The following is an 18969-nucleotide window of genomic DNA, read 5'->3' on the forward strand; positions in this document are numbered from 1 at the left end:
AAATAGACATTCTTTTCATTGATTATTTGTTGAAGGAATATTGAAATGTATATTCATTCATAAGGAATATTGAAATGTATATTCATTCATAAGGAATATTGAAATGTATTCATGTGAAATACGCCTTTTTGAAGTATATTGTAATTAGAAAGGTAGAAAAATTCAATACGGTATAGAATTTAATATTTGATGGGATTACAACATTCAGTGGTTTGTTTGTAGTAAGCCAGGACTGTTTTACTTTGCATGGTGTACAGGGACACTGACCAGAGGTCAACCATGTCATTATCTCACCTGTTGACCTTGATATGACAGGCTTTTAAACACCATCTCTACACATTTGAGCATATAACTTGTGAACACACAAAATATCAATGAAAACCATGCTGCCTGATCATAAATAAATCGTAAAAACTGAGTGTACTGTTGTTTTATGATAACTTGACAGTGATGTTACAGGGATATTTAAATTAAATAAAATAGGTATTACAGTGTATTTATTCAGTTTTACTACATTGTTACGAATCATTGTAATTTTTTCTTTTTAATTTTTTCTGAAAACAGATTACACCTGGTTTACCTTTGAAAATATGAATTACCTTATTAGTTGTCATAAAAGCACTGTACACTTCAGATGATGTTAGTTACAGTTCACTGACCAGCAAATATTTACATTTATACCTTTCTATTTTTATCAGGGAAATAGTAAACAAGGTAGATACATATTTCTTGAGGATTTAAACTTCTCTTTTACATTAGTAATCATTATGCATTCATAAATTTGGAAAATAGAGAGGTTTTGATCAAAAGTGTTTTTTGAAACTTGATCATAAAGTTAGGATGATGCGTGGGTTGCTCGTATCAGAGAGCAATGTTTGTACTACAAAACATTAGTTTCCTGTTGCATGAAGCAGAGTAAAAATAAATGATGTATATGAGGTCACATTATTTACCTGTGCGCAAACATCTCGATTTCTTTCTGTATCTTAATATACACAACAAAGATATAATATATACATGTATGACATTAATGCTCGCATGATTTGATTTTACTTCAAAGTTGTTTTTTCTGATTTAAGTGCTTTTGTTGTTTAGCTTTCAAGTTAAGTAAAGATTTCGTTATTGGAAACTAATATTGATCGTAAAGCTGTAAATTCATTGTAAAAATATACTTGAAGCTTGTTTTCAAAGCTCACAATTTTTTTTTTCATATTAACGTATTGTTACTGTTTTTGTGCTTGAAAGGGAAGTGAAAATATACTGGGAAAACACTAAATTTTATGTGACATTGCAAAGTTTTCATAAACACTGAGATTTGAGATTTAAAAGGATGTCATATGATGTTGGTCGTGGGTCCGAGCCGCTTGCAGAATGGCCTGCACGCTCGCGCACATCCTACAAACAGATGACACATTTCGATGACCTAGATAGTCTTTCACTGCCATCAGGTAAAACACATTGACATTTGTTGGATCTTATTCTCTTTCATTCTTATAGTCTATTGATATACCATAAATAGTTCTTTTGCATATTTTTATGCATATATTATCTTATGAATATTCATCATTAGAATTATATTTTGGTATCATGCCGCTTCCAGTAAGGAGAGAGTAAAGTTGAGAAAGTATTAAAAAAATGTATGAGGAAAGAGTATAAACAGGTTTACTAGTAGTATACTGTACAGGCTCGGATCCAGGGCCGGGCCGAAGGGGCTTGTGCCTGAGAAGTGACCTATACTCATCAAAGATGCACCCTACTATTTTGGCAAAGGAGTATTTTTTTCTCAAAATTCAGACCCAGAAACGCACCAGAGGCCACCATTTTATACCTGTATTTCAAAAAATTTCTGAGCCCCCAAACATGAGCAAAGGCACCCCTCCAATACATACCTGCTTCCAGTGCATGCTAAGCCCCTTGGCGGTGACGTTTTCGTTCTAGCCTAGTGCTCCCCCAGTCAAAAATTTCTGGATCCGGGCCTGCTGTATAGTTGGTCAATTGAAATGTTCTTTATTGCAAAGAAAACAGTTATTGATTACTCACGCTATAAATTTAAAAAGAAACACTGAAAAAAGCAAAGTTGTGACAAACACTAAGCCTTCAGTGTTTTAAGATTATTTAGAATTTATGATACATGATTACGTAAAACAAGCATAATAAATTTTGGTTAAACTGTTCTTTAAAGGGGAAGTTTAATTCCTATATAGGGGTAAACGTCTAGATGTTTTGCGCATCTAGCTGTGCTGTGTGTTAATGTCATATGATATGACTTGTTGATGCATTACATAGTCTTTTAACTTTTATGCAAGACGTGAGGATTTTTGTGTCATCTTTTCATATTTCACAGTTTGATGTTTGCATAATGATATAAATATAGTAAAGTCATCTTCATATCATATCGACACATCTACATCTTTACTTAACTAGTGTTTGACAGATGATGTGAATAGTTTAAGTAGTTAGTGAATGTGTAATTTGGGTGGATTTTCGTTTTGCAAATTAGACGGTTTTTGTTAAAATTTTGCTGGAAAAGCAATTGAAATTATATCAGCACATAGTAAAAGGATATATTATTTACATTAATTATTTTTACATACAATCGTGAATCTGATCTTACATGTGTGACTTGGGTGAAAAAAACATATTTTAGAGAAAGTTATGGTTTAGTTACGTTTTGTATGTAACGGAAGTTTAAGGAAGTAGTATTTAGTATACCATTCCGGAAATAAATATTTGGGGTTTTTTTTAGAATTTTTAAGTGTGACTTGTGATACTTCAGAATTGTGTAGAGTGCATAAGTTACCGTATGACTTTCTTTCAATGTGATGTAAAAATCTTTGAATATTTTTTTCATATATGTAGGTCAGCTATCCAAAACATGTTTGAAGTGACACAAAATTGGCTTTTACCAGAATTGCATTGATTGAATTAAATGCGTCTTTTCTTCGACTACAGCATTGTTTTGATTTAGTGTATTTTTTTTATTGTATTTTTTTTACACTCGACTGAGTAGATGTAGTATTATTTTGAATATTTGATGCTCTGATTTGACTGAAACTAAGGATGGATACCATACAGCTGGTAGAACATGATACGGTGGCTTTAGAGTTAGAAGGTATTGTTCTGTTTTACCGTATATTCAAGGTTTTTGTTGAAGCCGTTAACTTAGAATAGCAGATATAACAGAAAGAAGGAGGGGTTGTAGGGAATGGGGGAGGCGCCAAGCAGATATTTTGTGAAATGTTTGGAGCTTGAACATGGTTAACCATAAGAAGGCTGTTCTATTTCAGTGTACAGAGTATACAAGATTTCCTGCCTAACCAAATTTCTCCTTAAATTTCCTGGTAAAACTAAACTGCTTCGTGTCAAGTATAATACATCTTTCATATTCAGTAAGAAATATGAAAGCATAAAGTAATCATACGTTTCTTGTTTATGAATATTACTGTCAAGAGTTATGTCACATTCAAATGCACGTGCATGTTTGCATGACTTTCTACTGTAATCATTGGTTTTACTTTGATTTCTGTTACATTTATTGTACAGTAGATACATACAGATTAAACATGAATGATGAAATTGAATATCTGTACAGCTGGTATTGATGTCTTTACAGGTGCTTTATGCCACAAATAGTAGTTGACTTTAGTATCTTTATACCGGAAACAAAATGATATTAAGGTAGTTCTGCACGTTTGAAAAACCGGAAGTGATGGCATAACGTCATTTATCCGGAAAACGTAGAATAAAGCCTGGATTCGGCGTACGGAAATTAAAATCAATTTATGAATAAATCGAAACCTGTGAGTAAATTTGTTATAATGGCACTGTTGCTATATTTCTAAAGTCAAAATATAATATTAAAACATAATGGCACGTTAAAAAATCAAAATAATGTCTTAAAATTAACGTAAAATGCCCGGTTCCCTTTAATCATGGTAAAATATCTCAAAAATAAGCACACGGACCTATACATTTTATTTCACCAAATTATAGGCCATGTTTTTATTTACAACTGTGAGAAGTTTCATCAAAATCTACATTGTAGAAATAATTCTATCTGCGAAAGTGTTATGAAAGTTACGATTTTCCCATAGACTCCCATTATGAAATATTGCGTGAGGTTCAAATTTTTCAAATCAGCCTAGCAAAAAATCAAGCACACGACCCTATCTTTTTTATTTGCTGAATTTTTTAGGTATATTCTGAAGTTTTGAAAAATAGGAGTTTAATCAAATTCTACATTGTAGAAAAAATTTCAATTCAAACATGCAGAACTACCTTAAGACGTTATTAGTACAGTTACTGAAAAGATAAAAAGTTAAGCATAATTGTGATTTAATTTTAATTTCTTAAAATCAACGTAGTGAGAACTTTAACAAGCTAGGAGAATTTATCTCCCCTACTTTTGCCATACTTTAAATATACTCTTCAATCTTTGAAAAGTAGTTAAAAAAAAACCAGTTTCTTATTATTGAAATTATATCCGGTTATTGAAGTGTATAATTGTATGAACGGAAATTTAAAACTATTATCATTTCAAGTGCCATCAATGATTGATAAAAGTTATCTCTCGGTCAACTAAATTGTAAGCTAATGAATAGAATCTTAGGTCAACTACTTAACACTGATAGGTAGTGATTAACTCTTCATGTATTAGTGATAAAGTTTGATCTTTCTTGACTTATTTCAAGAGGTGCTTTAAAAAAAGTATTTGTTTCCTTTTTTGTGAATGAAAGTCAGTAAAATGTTTACTTTCAAAGAAGACTTTTGTCAGTTCGAGTGAAATTTCCTGTTTGACACAATATTTATTTCTAATTATGTAACCACTGTGTAGTTTTGCATATTTTCAAAAATTTAATACCCTGTAAGTTTTAACAACTTGAAATGTAAGCACAGCTAACTTGAAAACTCTAAATTCTCAAGATTGTAACTGTTCTTTCTCTGTATATTTGTGATTCAAGCTGCTGTTGTGACACATTTGAAGATATAACTATTTCTTTTGATAGATGATGGTCAGGGCTCAGTGTCTATTGATCCCAGGGGAGATTCTACTGCCCCCCTCAAGAAGAAGGTAAAGTTTTGTTTTATTTCTGATGGTAATAAACATAATTGAGCCGCACCATGAAAAACCAACATTTGTGATTAGCATGGATCGAGACCAGCCTGAGCATCTGCGCAGTGTGGTCAGGATCCATGCTGTTCACTTTCTAAACATATTGCAATTAGAAAAACTGTTTGCGGATGCGCAGGCTGGTATGGATTCATGCTGGTTGCAATGCACTATGTTTGTTTTCTCATGGTGCAGCTCATAGTGTTGGCTCCAACCTCATTGAAACTTTCAACAAAAAGTATATGACTACTTCAAGGTCACAAACATGTTCAGGTATCTTCAGGCAACACCAGAATTAGAGCTCTTGACAATAAATGCAAGTTTTCTTTTAGGACATTAAATTTTATTGAATTTTAGCCCCACCAGCAATGCTCGGAGTTTTCTGACACTCGATTCCGTCCGGCAACTGTCATCAAGTCTGTATGTCACATTAGCTTGTGTATGCACATAGAGCTGTATTTTTCAACTATTTTCATGAATTTGTCAAAGAATGATAATCCTTGATGAAATCTAGGCCAAATTACGAAAATGGGTCATCTGTGTCAAACACTAGTCACTAGGTCAAACAAAGAAAAACTTGTGTATCTATAAGGCTGATTTCCAATTAATTTTGTCAAATGATAACCTTGATGAATCTAGGCCAGTTCGAAAAATGGTCATTTGGGGTCAAAAACTAGGTCACTAGGTCAAACAATGAAAAAACCTGTTTGTGATAGAGGCGTATTTTCAATTAATCTTCATGAAATTTTGTCAAAAGTAACCTTGATAGAAATCTAGGCCGAGTTTGAAAATGGTCATCTGCGGTCTAAAATAGGTCACTAGATAGATCAAAGAAAAACCTTTGTTTTCGGTAGAGGCTGTATTTTTCAATTAATCTATCATGACATTTTGGTCAATGATAACCTTGATGAAGCTTATGCCGAGCTTGAAAATGGTCATTGGGTCAAAAACTAGTTCACTAGGTACCAATCAAAGAAAAACTGTTATGGGATTAAGGCTGTATTTCAATTGTTTTTGAATTTAGTCAGAATGATTGCCTTTTGAAATCTAGGTCATGTTCAATATGGGCACTAAGGATCAAAAGAGTTAGGTCAATAGTCAAACAAAGGAAAAAGCTTGTGTATGAATAGAGGCTGTTTTTTTTTTTTTTTTCAATTGATCATCCGAAAGTAAGTAGAATGATGCCTTGATGAAATCTAGGTAAATTAATATGGGTCACCTGTAGTAAAAGTAGGTCACTAGGTTAGATCAAAAAAAACTGTGTTGTGATAGGCTGTATTTTTCAACTGATCTCAGAAATTTGTCAGAATGATGACTTGATTAAATCTAGGTCAATGCTTCGAATCCTCGGTACTGGAGTCAAAACTAGTCCCCTAGGTCAAATCAAAGAAATCTTGTTTTGTCTCGCAATTTAATGACGTAGGTCAGAAATTTTTTCCATGAAATCACAAGGTCAAACATTTTACCAATCGTTATGGTTATTATGGTGTTTTTCCAGGTGAGCGACCTCAGGGCCATCTTGGCCACTCTTGTTTTCAGTACTGGAATATTGGACAAATCATGTATATTTCATCTTGTCACAGTGAAACATATCAAAATATATCTTTCACTCTTGAACTCCATATTACATCTGGTATTTTGATTATACACTGAAACAAGCAAATGTCCTTTTTAGCTCACCTGAGCCAAAGGCTCTTGGTGAGCTTTTGTGACCGCTCAATGTCCGTCGTTGGTCATGTGATGTGCGTCATTCGTCTGTCAACATTTTCTAAAAAAAAATTCTTGTTGAAAACCACTGGGCAGAATTACGCCAAACTTCACAGGAATGATCATTTCAGTGACCATGAATGTGACCTACTGACCTACTTTCTAATATCTTAGCATCAGTATGCTGTTTTAAACATGTTGCCGATATTACTCAGGTGACCATCTTGTTATGTAAAAACATTGAATTTTACAAATGTAACCTCTTATCGGTATATAAATTATGTTCTTATTTCAAAAGTTTTGAATATTTCAGGGTAGAAACTTATTTTTCACTGATGGAGTTAGCCGTATTGACTATGTATTGGCCTGGGAGGTACCAAAAAAGGAAAATGAAAACACACAGAAGGCGAAAAAAGCCCGGGAAATGTTTGAGGCAAATCTTGCAGAAGAAGGCCTCAAACTGGAGTATGATACTGTAAGAGTTCATTTAAATCATTTTACAATCAATGACTTAACCTTTAGCCTGCTGGTGGCAAGTGATTCTGCCTTTGCAGCCAGTGCAGTCCAAGATCGTGTGTTAACTGATCATGGTTTGCACTATTCGCTATTCAGTCAGTAATTTTTCAATGAACACCCCTTTGAATAATAAGAGGTACTGCCTAAATTGAATGATGGGCCAGTCCATTTTAGAAATTTAGCAGGCTAAAGGTTAAGTTTAGGCCTGTAGTCTTAAGAACTACAATCAAGTACAAATCTCTAATAGTCATACCCTATACATAATATTTATACGTAGAAAAAAATCTTATCTTCCATTTAAGTTGGAGATATGAGAACATATGACGTGAATCTTGCAGGCGATGTATTTCGCGAGTGTATTACAGTCAAATATCGTACCTCGATATCGGTTTGCTCGATACCCCGGTTAGCACGATGTGTTTTAGTCGGTCCCGATTTTTCTCTATAAATTTTAATGTTATTATTTATCATTACCTCGATATTTTGTTTAGCTCGATGAGATATTTCAGTCCCGTCAACTTACCTGTACTGTTTTTACACCTGGTTTAGTCGATATCACAGCTTGTCAAAAAATATCCATGTTATTTGTAAGGTGTGAAAAGCAACCTATTGTTGTCCGGCGATGTATTAATTATAATCAGGTCAGTTTGTTTGTTTTGTTTGTTATCTAATCTATAATCGAATTTAAATGTCAGCAAGTTTGCATTCAAATGCCAGTTACATGTATTAGTCTTAAAAAATTAACAGGTTGTATGCATGTGTGTAATTTTGAATTAAGATGTTTTATTTGTCAATAAAATTAAGATCGTATTTACGTTTTATATTATTTCTTTCCCCTTTTAAACATACTGAAGAAGCATGTGATATAATGACAATATAGACGTCCTAAACGTACGAAATAAAGTCCCAGATAGTCGATATCGTTACGTCGAACTTCGGATTTTTCAATTTTTGCGGTCCCGTGAATTTCGAGGTAACAGTATTTGACTGTATATGCATTTTTTGAAGCTAACAGATATATATATTGCAGATGGTATATTCAAGGGGCAGGACGTGAATTCAGTCAGTTTCTATATTTCTTATATGCATAGACTTTCTGCAGCTAACTGACAACTTTCTCACATGGAATAGAGGTGGAGAACAAAATGACCTAAGATACAAAGGCTATCATGGTTAAATCTAATCTGCAAAAAGATGACCTTTCAGACTCTGTGATGTTAACCTCTTGTTATTAAATCAGAGCCAGAATGACCTTTGCTGGCCAGCTTAGCTCAATAGGGAGAGCACAGATTGGGTTGCGAGGTCACAAGTACAATCCCTGGAAACGGCATATGTACTTGACAATGATTGATGCACCTCTAATTTGTGTAGGGAAGTTGGCAGTTACTTGTGGAGAACAGGTTAGTACTGGTACAGAATCCAGGAACACTGGACAGGTTCACTGTCCACCATTACATAACTGAAATACTGTCGAAAAATGCTGCTAGACCCAAAAAAAACAAACCAAAATGACACAAAGGCATTAACTGTATCAATATTTTAAATAAAATTTTGATATAGCAGTAAACAGCAGCCCTTGTTATTTAGCTAATGTCATGTTTTTTATACCAGCTTGTTTGTCAATGTTTCTTACAGACAGATGAAGAAGTGCATTTTGTCAAAGTCCATGCACCATGGGAAGTTCTCACACGTTACGGCGAAATCCTGAAAATGAAGATGAAAATGAAAAAGGTAAGAGAAGTTAGAAATGTTCTCTTTGGTTTTATTGCACTCTGCCAGATTGCTTTTATTATGAAAAAAGACCTCTGGTACCCCATTTGATGCATTAATTTAGGTAGGGACGAGTACCACAGGAGAACTACTGATCTTTCACAAACCAGTTTAGAATCTTCTTGTTTTTGCAGTGCCGAGCTACAAGCAAGTATTTAGCTCGACTTTTCGAAGAAATTGTAGAGCTATTGCACTCGCCCCAGCGTCGGTGTCGGCGTTGGCATCGCCGTTGGTTAAAGTTTTTGATCAAGTCAAATATCTCTGTTACTATCAAAGCTATTGACTTGGAACTTAAAATAGCTATTTACTATCAAAGTCTACACCAGGAGAAACAATCCCCATAACTCTGTTTGAATTTTGACAAAATTATGCCCCTTTTTAGCTCACCTGAGCAATGTTCAGGTGAGTTTTTCTGATCGCTCGATGTCCGGCGTCCGTCGTCTGTCAACATTTAGCTTGTGTATGCGATAGAGGCTGTATTTTTCAATTAATCTTCATGAATATTGGTCAGAATGATAACCTTGATGAAATCTAAGCCGAGTTCGAAAATGGGTCATCTCGGGTCAAAAACTAGGTCACTAGGTCAAATCAAAGAAAAACCTTGTGTATGCGATAGAGGCTGTATTTTTCAAATCTTCTTCATGAATATTGGTCAGAATGATAACCTTGATGAAATCTAGGCCGAGTTCGAAAATGGGTCATCTCGGATCAAAAACTAGGCCACTAGGTCAAATCAAAGAAAAACCTTGTGTATGCGATAGAGGCTGTATTTTTCAATTGATCTTCATGAATTTTGGTCAGAATGATTGCCTTGATGAAATCTAGGCCGAGTTCGAAAATGGGTCATCTCGGGTCAAAAACTAGGTCACTAGGTCAAATTAAAGAAAAACCTTGTGTATGCAATAGAGGCGGTATTTTTCAATTGATCTTCATGAATTTTGGTCAGAATGATTACCTTGATGAAATCTAGGCCGAGTTCGAAAATGGGTCATCTGGGGTCAAAAACTAGGTCACTAGGTCATATCACGTAAAAACCTTGTGTATGCGATAGAGGCTGTATTTTTCAATTGATCTTCATGAATTTTGGTCAGAATGATTGCCTTGATGAAATTTAGACCAAGTTCGAAAATGGGTCATCTGGGGTCAAAAACTAGATCACTAGGTCAAATCAAAGAACAACCTTGTGTATGCAATAGAGGCTGTATTTTTCAACTGATCTTCATGAAATTTAGCCAGAATGATTACCTTGATAAAATCTAGGCTGATTTCGAAAATGGGTCATCTGGGGTCAAAAACTAGGTCACTAGGTCAAATCGAAGAAAAACATTGTGTATGCAATAGAGGATGTATTTTTCAATTGATCTTCATGAAATTTGGGCAGAGTGATTGCCTTGATGAAAACTAGGTCGGTTTTGAATATGGGTCATCTGAGGTCAAAAACTAGGTCACTAGGTCAAATTAAAGAAAAATCTTGTGTATGCGATAGAGACTGTTTTTTTTTCAGTTGATATTTATGAAATTTGGTCAGGTTGATTGCCTTAATGAAATCTAGGTCGAATTTGAATATGGGTCATCTGAGGTCAAAAACTAGGTCACTTGGTCAAATCAAAGAAAAAACTTCTGTATGTGATAGAGGCTGTATTTTTCAGTTGATCTTCATGAATTTTGGTCAGAATGATTGCCTTGATAAAATCTAGGTCGAGTTTGAACATGGGTCATCTAGGGTCAAAAACTAGGTCATATCTAAGAAAATGCTTGTTTTATCGCAAGAGACCAGTTTTTTGGTCCAATGTTAATGAAAATTGGTCAGAATATTTGTTTCCATGAAATCACTAGGTCAAACATGTTTTACGCTGTTATGGAGTGTTCCTTAGGTGAGCGACCTAGGGCCATCTTGGCCCTCTTGTTAACTTAGAATTTTTGGTTAAAGTTTTTGATAAAGTCAAATATCTCTGTTACTATCAAAGCCATTGACTTGAAACTTAAAATATTATTTACTATCACAGTCTACACCAGGAGACACAATTACTATAACTCTGGTTTGAATTTTGACAGAATTATGCCCCTTTTTAACTTAGAATTTTTTGTTAAAATTTTTGATAAAGTCAAATATCTCTGTTACTATCAAAGCCATTGACTTGAAACTTAAAATATTATTTACTATCAAAGTCTACACCAGGAGAAACAATCCCCATCACTCTGATTTGAATTTTGACAGAATGATGCCTCTTTTTATACGCCCGTTTGAAAAACGGGACGTATTATGGGAATGCCCCTGGCCATTGTCCGGAGCATATCTTCTACATGCATGAAGGGATTTTGATGAAACTTGGCACAGTTGTTCACCATCATGAGACGGAGTGTCATGCGCAAAAACCAGGTCCCTAGGTCTAAGGTCAAGGTCACACTTAGAGGTCAAAGGTCAAATTCAAGAATGACTTTGTCCGGAGCATATCTTCTTCATGCATGGAGGGATTTTGATGAAAGTTTGCACAATTGTTCATCATCATGAGACGGTGTGTCATGCGCAAGAACCAGGTCCCTAGGTCTAAGGTCAAGGTCACACTTAGAGGTCAAAGGATACAAGAAAGAAAACTTTGTCCGGAGCATATCTTCTTCATACATGGAGGGATTTTGATATAACTTGGCACAAATGTTCACCACCACAAGGCGGAGTGTCATGCGCAAGAACAAGGTCCCTAGGTCTAAGGTCAAGGTCACACTTAGAGGTCAAAGGATACAAGAATAAAAACTTTGTCCGGAGCATTTCTTCTTCATGCATAGAGGGATTTTGATATAACTTTGCACAAATGTTCACCACTATGAGGCGGAGTGTCATGCGCAAGAACCAGGTCCCTAGGTCAAAGGTCAAGGTCACACTTAGAGGCCAAAGGTCAGATACAAGAATGACTTTGTCCGAAGCATTTCTTCTTCATGCATGGAGGGATTTTGATGTAACTTGGCACAATTATACACCATCATGAGACAAAGTGTCATGTGCAGGTCACTTCTTTAGAATTACTTCCCTTTGTTGTTACTATAAATAGCTTATATTGTAACTTTTTCATTACTAGTCGTAGGGAAAAATCGAGACCACTTTTCTGTAGTACAACATGCATGCTACATCCAATTATGAGGTTTATTTTGACCAATCTCTACCTGGTAAAGATTTTTGTGTGGACTTACAATTTTTTTTTGGATTTTTTTTTTTTTTTTTTTTTTTTTTTTTAAGATTATCTTCCCTTAGTTGTTACTATAAATAACTTATATTATAACTTTTTTATAATTGACCGTAGGGAAAAAACAAGACCACTTTTCTGTGGTACAACATAGATGTTACTTTCAAATTTTAGGTGTATTTTAAGGTATCTCTACCTGGTAAGGAGTTTTTTTGTGGACTTAGAAAAACAAATGACTTACAATGATTACTAAACAACCACAAAATTAAAATTCCATTTGCAAATACAGGTGCTAGAGTAAAGTAATTTGCTGTGACGGGCGTATATTGTGACATTCTGGCACTCTTGTTAACTTATAATTTTTGGTTAAAGTTTTTGATAAAGTCAAATATCTCTGTTACTATCAAAGCTATTGACTTGAAACTTAAAATACTTATTTACTATCAAAATCTATACCAGGAGAAACAATCACCATAACACTGAATTGAATTTTGACAGAATTATGCCCCTTTTTAACTTAGAAAATTTGTTAAAATTTTTGATAAAGTCAAATATCTCTGTTACTATTAAAGCTTTTGACTTGAAACTCAAAATAGTTATTTACTATCAAAATCTACACCAGGAGACACAATTCCTCTAACTCTGGTTTGAATTTTGACTGAATTATGCCCCTTTTTAACTTGGAATTTTATTTAAAGTTTTTGATAAAGTCAAATATCTCTGTTACTATCAAAGCTTTTGACTTGAAACTCAAAATAGTTATTTACTATCAAAGTCTACACCAGGAGACACAATTCTCATAACTATAGTTTGAATTTTAACAGAGTTATGCCCCTTTTTAACTTGGATTTTTTTTTTTTACTGGCAAAGCGCAAATTCAGAGTCAAGCACTGAGAAAAGTCGAGCGCGCTGTCTTACTGACAGCTCTTGTTTTATCGAGTACTTAGCTCAGATAGATCTGTGTAGAGATAGTTCGGAGATTAGTTATTGCTATAAATTGTTTGCAATAAGTATAAAAATACTTTATATTCAAAATTTTTAGTTCCTAAAAACTAGGGTCTTGCATTTCTGGTACCTTTGTTGATTTCGTGGGAAATCTGTTTTTAAAAGTCAGCAAATCAAACACTCGACAAAAGGTGATACAGTTTATTTTATGTATGAATGTTACAGTTATCTTTTTAATATACTGATATCTTTCCTGTTTTGTAGAGTTTAACAACAGAGAACATACGGAAGAAATATTCAAAGTGGGAGGTAAATAAAACATTTGATAATTTTCAATCACATTTTACATTTGTTTTTGTTGTTGTATTTGTAAGTTCTGTTTCAGCAGATATTAAGAAAATATTTTGCAGAAAGCTTTCTAGTTGGGCTTCTGTATTTGCTTGCCTATAAGGTCATTCTAAATCCAAATACAATGAAACATTTATGGCTCAAAGTGACAAGGATGATCAAAGTGCTCAAATGTATCCAGGGATTTGAGCGATCCATACATAGAAAATATTAGGAAAATGGTCGCAGACAATGTAAATAGCTTGAGTCAGCGCATGTACTTGAGTCATGGATGCTCAAGCAAGCAGAGTTTCACTTGGCTTTGATTCAAGATAATACTGTTTGTTGCAATTTTCTTCTGTAAGGTAAGTTAGAAGTCTGATATGCCTTTCTCTAGCGTATGTGATTGAACCCTTACTTTTTTGCCGAAATTCCAAATTCTAGGCATCATTTTATACATGAAAAAATGTGTTTCTTTGTCAAGGTAATGGATTTCTTTTAAAAAATAGATGTGCCAAAGGCACGACCCATGGTGGAATGACATTTAAATGGACTCTATCTTAAAATTGGACTTCTGCTTGTTAAAAAGCTGTTTCTGTTTTTACCATATGTTGCAAAACAAACCAAGTGATCTTGTCGTATTAGGTTCTGTTTATCATAATTTGTTTTTGTTGTTTAGTTTAATATTTATTTATTTCGTATGGGTTTTGTTAATACATAAGCAGGTTTTAGATCTCTAATTTTTGTGCTTTTTGAATATCTTTTGTAAAGCACTTACCAGTAGGTACATATGCAGAAAAAGAACTGTATAAATGTGGTGTAATGATGATAACAGATTAAATGACATTTATTAACAGTTACAGTAATTGCATGTCGAGACAACGCTGTTTCTAATTGTTTAATAATTCTATAGGGACGTATGCTGAATATTTACACACTATATCTCTAATTTTCCTTCTTTTTAATGCCAGCATAATTATGAGAAGAAAGAGCATTAAAGAATACGTAGAGCTATTGGACTTACCCATGCGTCTGTGTCGGCGTGCCTATTTGGTTAAGTTTTTGTATGTAAGCTAGTATCTCAGTAACCACTTGTGAGAATGGATTTAAACTTCACACACTTATTCACTGTGAAGAAATGACTTACACTGCACAGGTTCCATAACTCTATTTTGTGTTTTAAAAAATTATGCCCCTTTTTCAACTTATATCTATTAAATTAACAAGGCGGTTGAATAGTCGAGCATTGGTGTCCTCCGACAGCTCTTGCGTTATTTATTCTAGGCAAAATGTAAGCTTTACCAGGATAACTTAACGGCTGTGCTTTATAATGTTATGACTTCCACCTATTTTAATGTTTGCATGCTGTTAGTAAACAAATACAGTAAATTTTCGCACAGTATATTTTAGATGCACATGTGTATTGAAATAAATATTAAAGTGATATCTTTCATGTATTGATGAAAGGTTGGGAAATATGGTCCATTTTATAGTGATAATAGAACTTTTTATATGTTTTTCATTGAATTATTAAAATAAAACAATGATATTAATACATTTCTCTGTGAAAAATATCATGTGTGTTTTTTACTGGTTCAAAGTACAAAATAGACAAAAAAATTGTTTAAATAAAATAATGTCAGTGTGAAATAAAAGATTTTTTTTTTTTTTTTTTTTTTTTTACAAAAAAGGTCAAAATATCTTTCACTTATGAAAACCAGATTTATATTTTCGCTGTGACTTTGCCACTTGTGAATGTATTTACATCTCGTTTTCATCTGAGAAAGATATTACAAATACCATTTTTGTATAACTATTAGTGGCTATGCTGCTAAAATAGTGCTCAGCTTTATATTGAAGATAGGAACTAGCCATGGTAATTCTCATATAGTTTAGTAATTCTCATATACTTTAGTAAAAGAAAATCATGTTTATTTTTTAGCTCATCTGATTTTTTGAAAAAAAATGATGAGTTATTGTCATCACTTGAGCGGTTGTCGGCGTCGGCGTTGCCTGGTTAAGTTTTATGTTTAGGTCAGCTTTTCTCCTGAACTATCAAAGCTATTGCTTTGAAACTTGTAATACTTGTTCACCATCATAAGCTGACCCTGTATAGCAAGAAACATAACTCCATCTTGCTTTTTGCAAGATTTATGGCCCCTTTTGTACTTAGAAAATATCAGATTTCTTGGTTAAGTTTTATGTTTAGGTCAACTTTTCTCCTAAACTATCAAAGCTATTGCTTTGAAACTTGGAATACTTGTTCACCATCATAAGCAGACCCTGTACATCAGAAACATAACTCCATCTTGCTTTTTGCAAGAATTATTGCCCTTTTGGGACTTAGAAAATCAGTTTTCTTGGTTAAGTTTTATGTTTAGGTCAGCTTTTATCCTAAACTATCAAAGCTATTGCTTTAAAACTTGCAACACTTGTTCACCATCATAAGCTGACCCTGTACAGCAAGAAACATAACTCCATCCTGCTTTTTGCAAGATTTATTGCCCCTTTTGGACTTAGAAAATCATTTTCTTGGTTGAGTATTATGTTTAAGTCAACTTTTCTCATAAAATATCAAAGCTATTGCTTTAAAACTTGCAACAGTTTTTCACCATCATAAGTGGACACTGTACATCAAGAAACATAACTTTATCCTGCTTTTTGCAAGAATGATGGCCCTTTTTAGACTTAGAAAATCATGGGTAGGACAATATTTCTATTATACAAAAAAAGTCAGATGAGCGTCAGCACCCGCAAGGCAGTGCTCTTGTTTAATTTTTCTTTTTTGTGAATGCATATTGTATAATTATGTTGCACACATGTATTTATTTTAGGTCTATGCCAAGCTGCAGCATTGTATTATTTTGCTACCACCAGTATATGCTGGTATGGGCATGTTTTAATTTTTGCTTTTTGCTTTATTTCTGTATCACTTGTCTATATCTAACTCATTTACAGGAGTCTGTGGAAATGGTGAGTATAGGTTGCTATGGAAACGGGATGTGACCTTTGACCTTTGTCATGCTGAGATGCTAGTTTTTTACTGTAAAACGTGTTTGTTGGTTAAAAGCATAGGGAAATGTATGATATAAGCTCATGTGATTGATGTATTTATGATTATATGCATATGAAATGATTGAATATAGATATATAATATATATATATATTTGGCATGGAGAAGTATTGAGAGTTAATGGTGTGTATGAAAAGTTACTGTGTATGTTATTAACATGTGAAATGGTGCATGTTTGAGCAGTTTAAAGTCATTTGAAGTGAGGCAAGAATGTAATTTAAAATGCTAGCTTTTAATCACGTTTTTCATAATGATCACTGTTACAGAAGAAAGTCTATTTTTATATGATGCACTTAGTAAACAAAAAAAAACAAAAATAAATATTTGAGAAAAACTAAAATTGTGTTAGAGCCTTTGCTGTATATATACTATAAGCAGTACACTGCAATAATGTACTAAAGCAGCAAGACTATATATAACACCTTTGCTTTCTGTATAAACCTTAGGCTTTTTGCTTTGACAAGCTTACTAATATACTCTGGGTTCATACAGACTTTGAAACCAAATTGAACTCTTTCACCAGACGTATTACCATTTCCGGTCCTGGTGTGTGTAAACAGAGGAGCATGACGTCGAACCATTTAAGCACTGAAACTCAAGATATCTAAAATGTGTACATGACACAACATTTTCACTGGTAGAATATGTTATTACAGTTTAATATGTCAGTGTTTTCTATTACTAATTATATCACTGTCATATTGAAGCTGTAGATATATTTAATTCTTGAGGACATAATCAAAATCTTCCAGATTTATGGCCAATTTTTTAATGGAAGATATTACAGTTCAGTGAAAACGGATAAATATTCTTCAAAAATTTTACCATGATAATTTGGTGCAATAAATTGTGTGTTGTCTCCGTACTTGTATGAACCCGGAGTCTTGGCTGCTATTTCAGTACTGTATGCTTGCCTATACTATATCCCTGCTTGTACACAGCTACATGACTGCTTATTTATGCTTTGTAGTTTCTTAAACTGTTGACAAGATAGACATACTAGTTTTGCCAATTTTCCATTTTTTTTTTGTATGTGTGTGTGTGGGGGGGGGGGGGGGGGATTAGCCTCACTCCAACAGAATTATGTATCATATTGTGACTTTCTAGCTTTTTGTTTTATAGCCTATGAAGTAAGTGAAAAATACACATAAGGTTCTTAAAAGTTTGTGTTGCAAACATCTTAAAAATTGTTTAACCTGAGTCATTAAATCATGTTACAGTGGCAGGAGTGGGGACACCTGTGTCCTGTGGACACACATCTAGTTGTTGTGGAGGAAGACCCCGGGTGCCCCTTCAAGCATTAATTTAAGAGGGACAGGCACCCAAGTAATACCACAAACCTTCCGGAAGCCAGCTGGATGGCTTCTTCACATGAAATATTTTTTACACCCCAAATGATGTTTTGAGCCCACAGCAGTGAGGGAAAGTGGACTCAATGTCAGTGACCTAAACCATTTGGCCATGGAGACTGCCATTTGTTTTGTCAAAATTAACAGTTATGTTGCTTCTTATTTTTTATAGCATATTGTTATTTGAAGATAAAAAAATTTGGTAGTTGTTTTTGAATTTTAATTTAGTGCTTATTTTCCACTTTTGGTTTAATACTTGTTTTTCAGTCTCTTTATGCACATAAAACTGTATATAGAAACCTATTATGTTACGTATTTTTTTACTGTCACGCAATCACAGGAGGAGAATGTCTACTACAGGGCGGCACCCCTTCTTTGCGATAAAATACTGGTAAAATGCATGCCATGTTCAGTGCTGGTTATGTCTTGAGGCTCATTTTAGAAGTTTTTCAGCTCACCTGAACATTGTTAACAGTGAGCTATTAGTGGCTACAGGTGGATGGTCCGGCATCCATTGTCCATTGTCCTGCATCAGTTTTATTAGCTCGACTATTCGAAGAATAGTCTAGCTATTCTACTCACCCTGGCGTCGGCGTCGGCGTCGGCGTCGGCGTCACACCTTGGTTAAGTTTTTGCATGCAAGTACATACAGCCATCAATTAAAGGCATATAGCTTTGAAACTTATTATTTCTTTTTCTAGGTCAATTACCAACCTCTCTGGGTCAAGTCCCATAACTCTGACATGTATTTTGAGCAAATTATGCCCCCTTTTGGACTTAGAAAATTTTGGTTAAAGTTTTACATGCAAGTTACTATCTCCAAAACTAATGCAGATATTGATTTGAAACTTTACATGTGTCTTCGGGGTTATAAAACTAGTTGATAGCAGCAAGTCCCATAACTCTGACTTTCATTTTGGCCAAATTATGCCCCCTTTTGGACTTAGAAAATTCTGGTTAAAGTTTTGCGTGCAAGTACATACAGCTATTTCT

The 18969-nt window shown here is 34.1% G+C and overlaps 1 protein-coding gene across 8 annotated transcripts in view; it reads left to right on the plus strand.

The window, feature by feature from the left end:
• The window catches only part of LOC123551530 (anoctamin-1-like), an 84949-nt gene that overhangs the window by 15287 nt on the left and 50693 nt on the right, over positions 1–18969 (plus strand). For 4 of the 8 annotated variants that reach the window (XM_053541013.1, XM_053541018.1, XM_053541015.1 and 1 more), the window contains 5 exons: positions 5007–5071; positions 7131–7292; positions 8969–9064; positions 13492–13536; positions 16513–16527. In XM_053541013.1, coding sequence (XP_053396988.1) covers positions 5007–5071; positions 7131–7292; positions 8969–9064; positions 13492–13536; positions 16513–16527 — 383 coding nt within the window. Of the gene's footprint in view, positions 1–679; positions 1449–2235; positions 3113–5006; positions 5072–7130; positions 7293–8968; positions 9065–13491; positions 13537–16512; positions 16528–17693; positions 18368–18969 lie in introns of those variants that run through there. The other 4 variants (XM_053541016.1, XM_053541020.1, XM_053541014.1 and 1 more) reach the window with 4 other exon arrangements.

Source organism: Mercenaria mercenaria, chromosome 4 (genome assembly GCF_021730395.1).
Source record: "Mercenaria mercenaria strain notata chromosome 4, MADL_Memer_1, whole genome shotgun sequence".
NCBI classification, from domain to species: domain Eukaryota; kingdom Metazoa; phylum Mollusca; class Bivalvia; order Venerida; family Veneridae; genus Mercenaria; species Mercenaria mercenaria.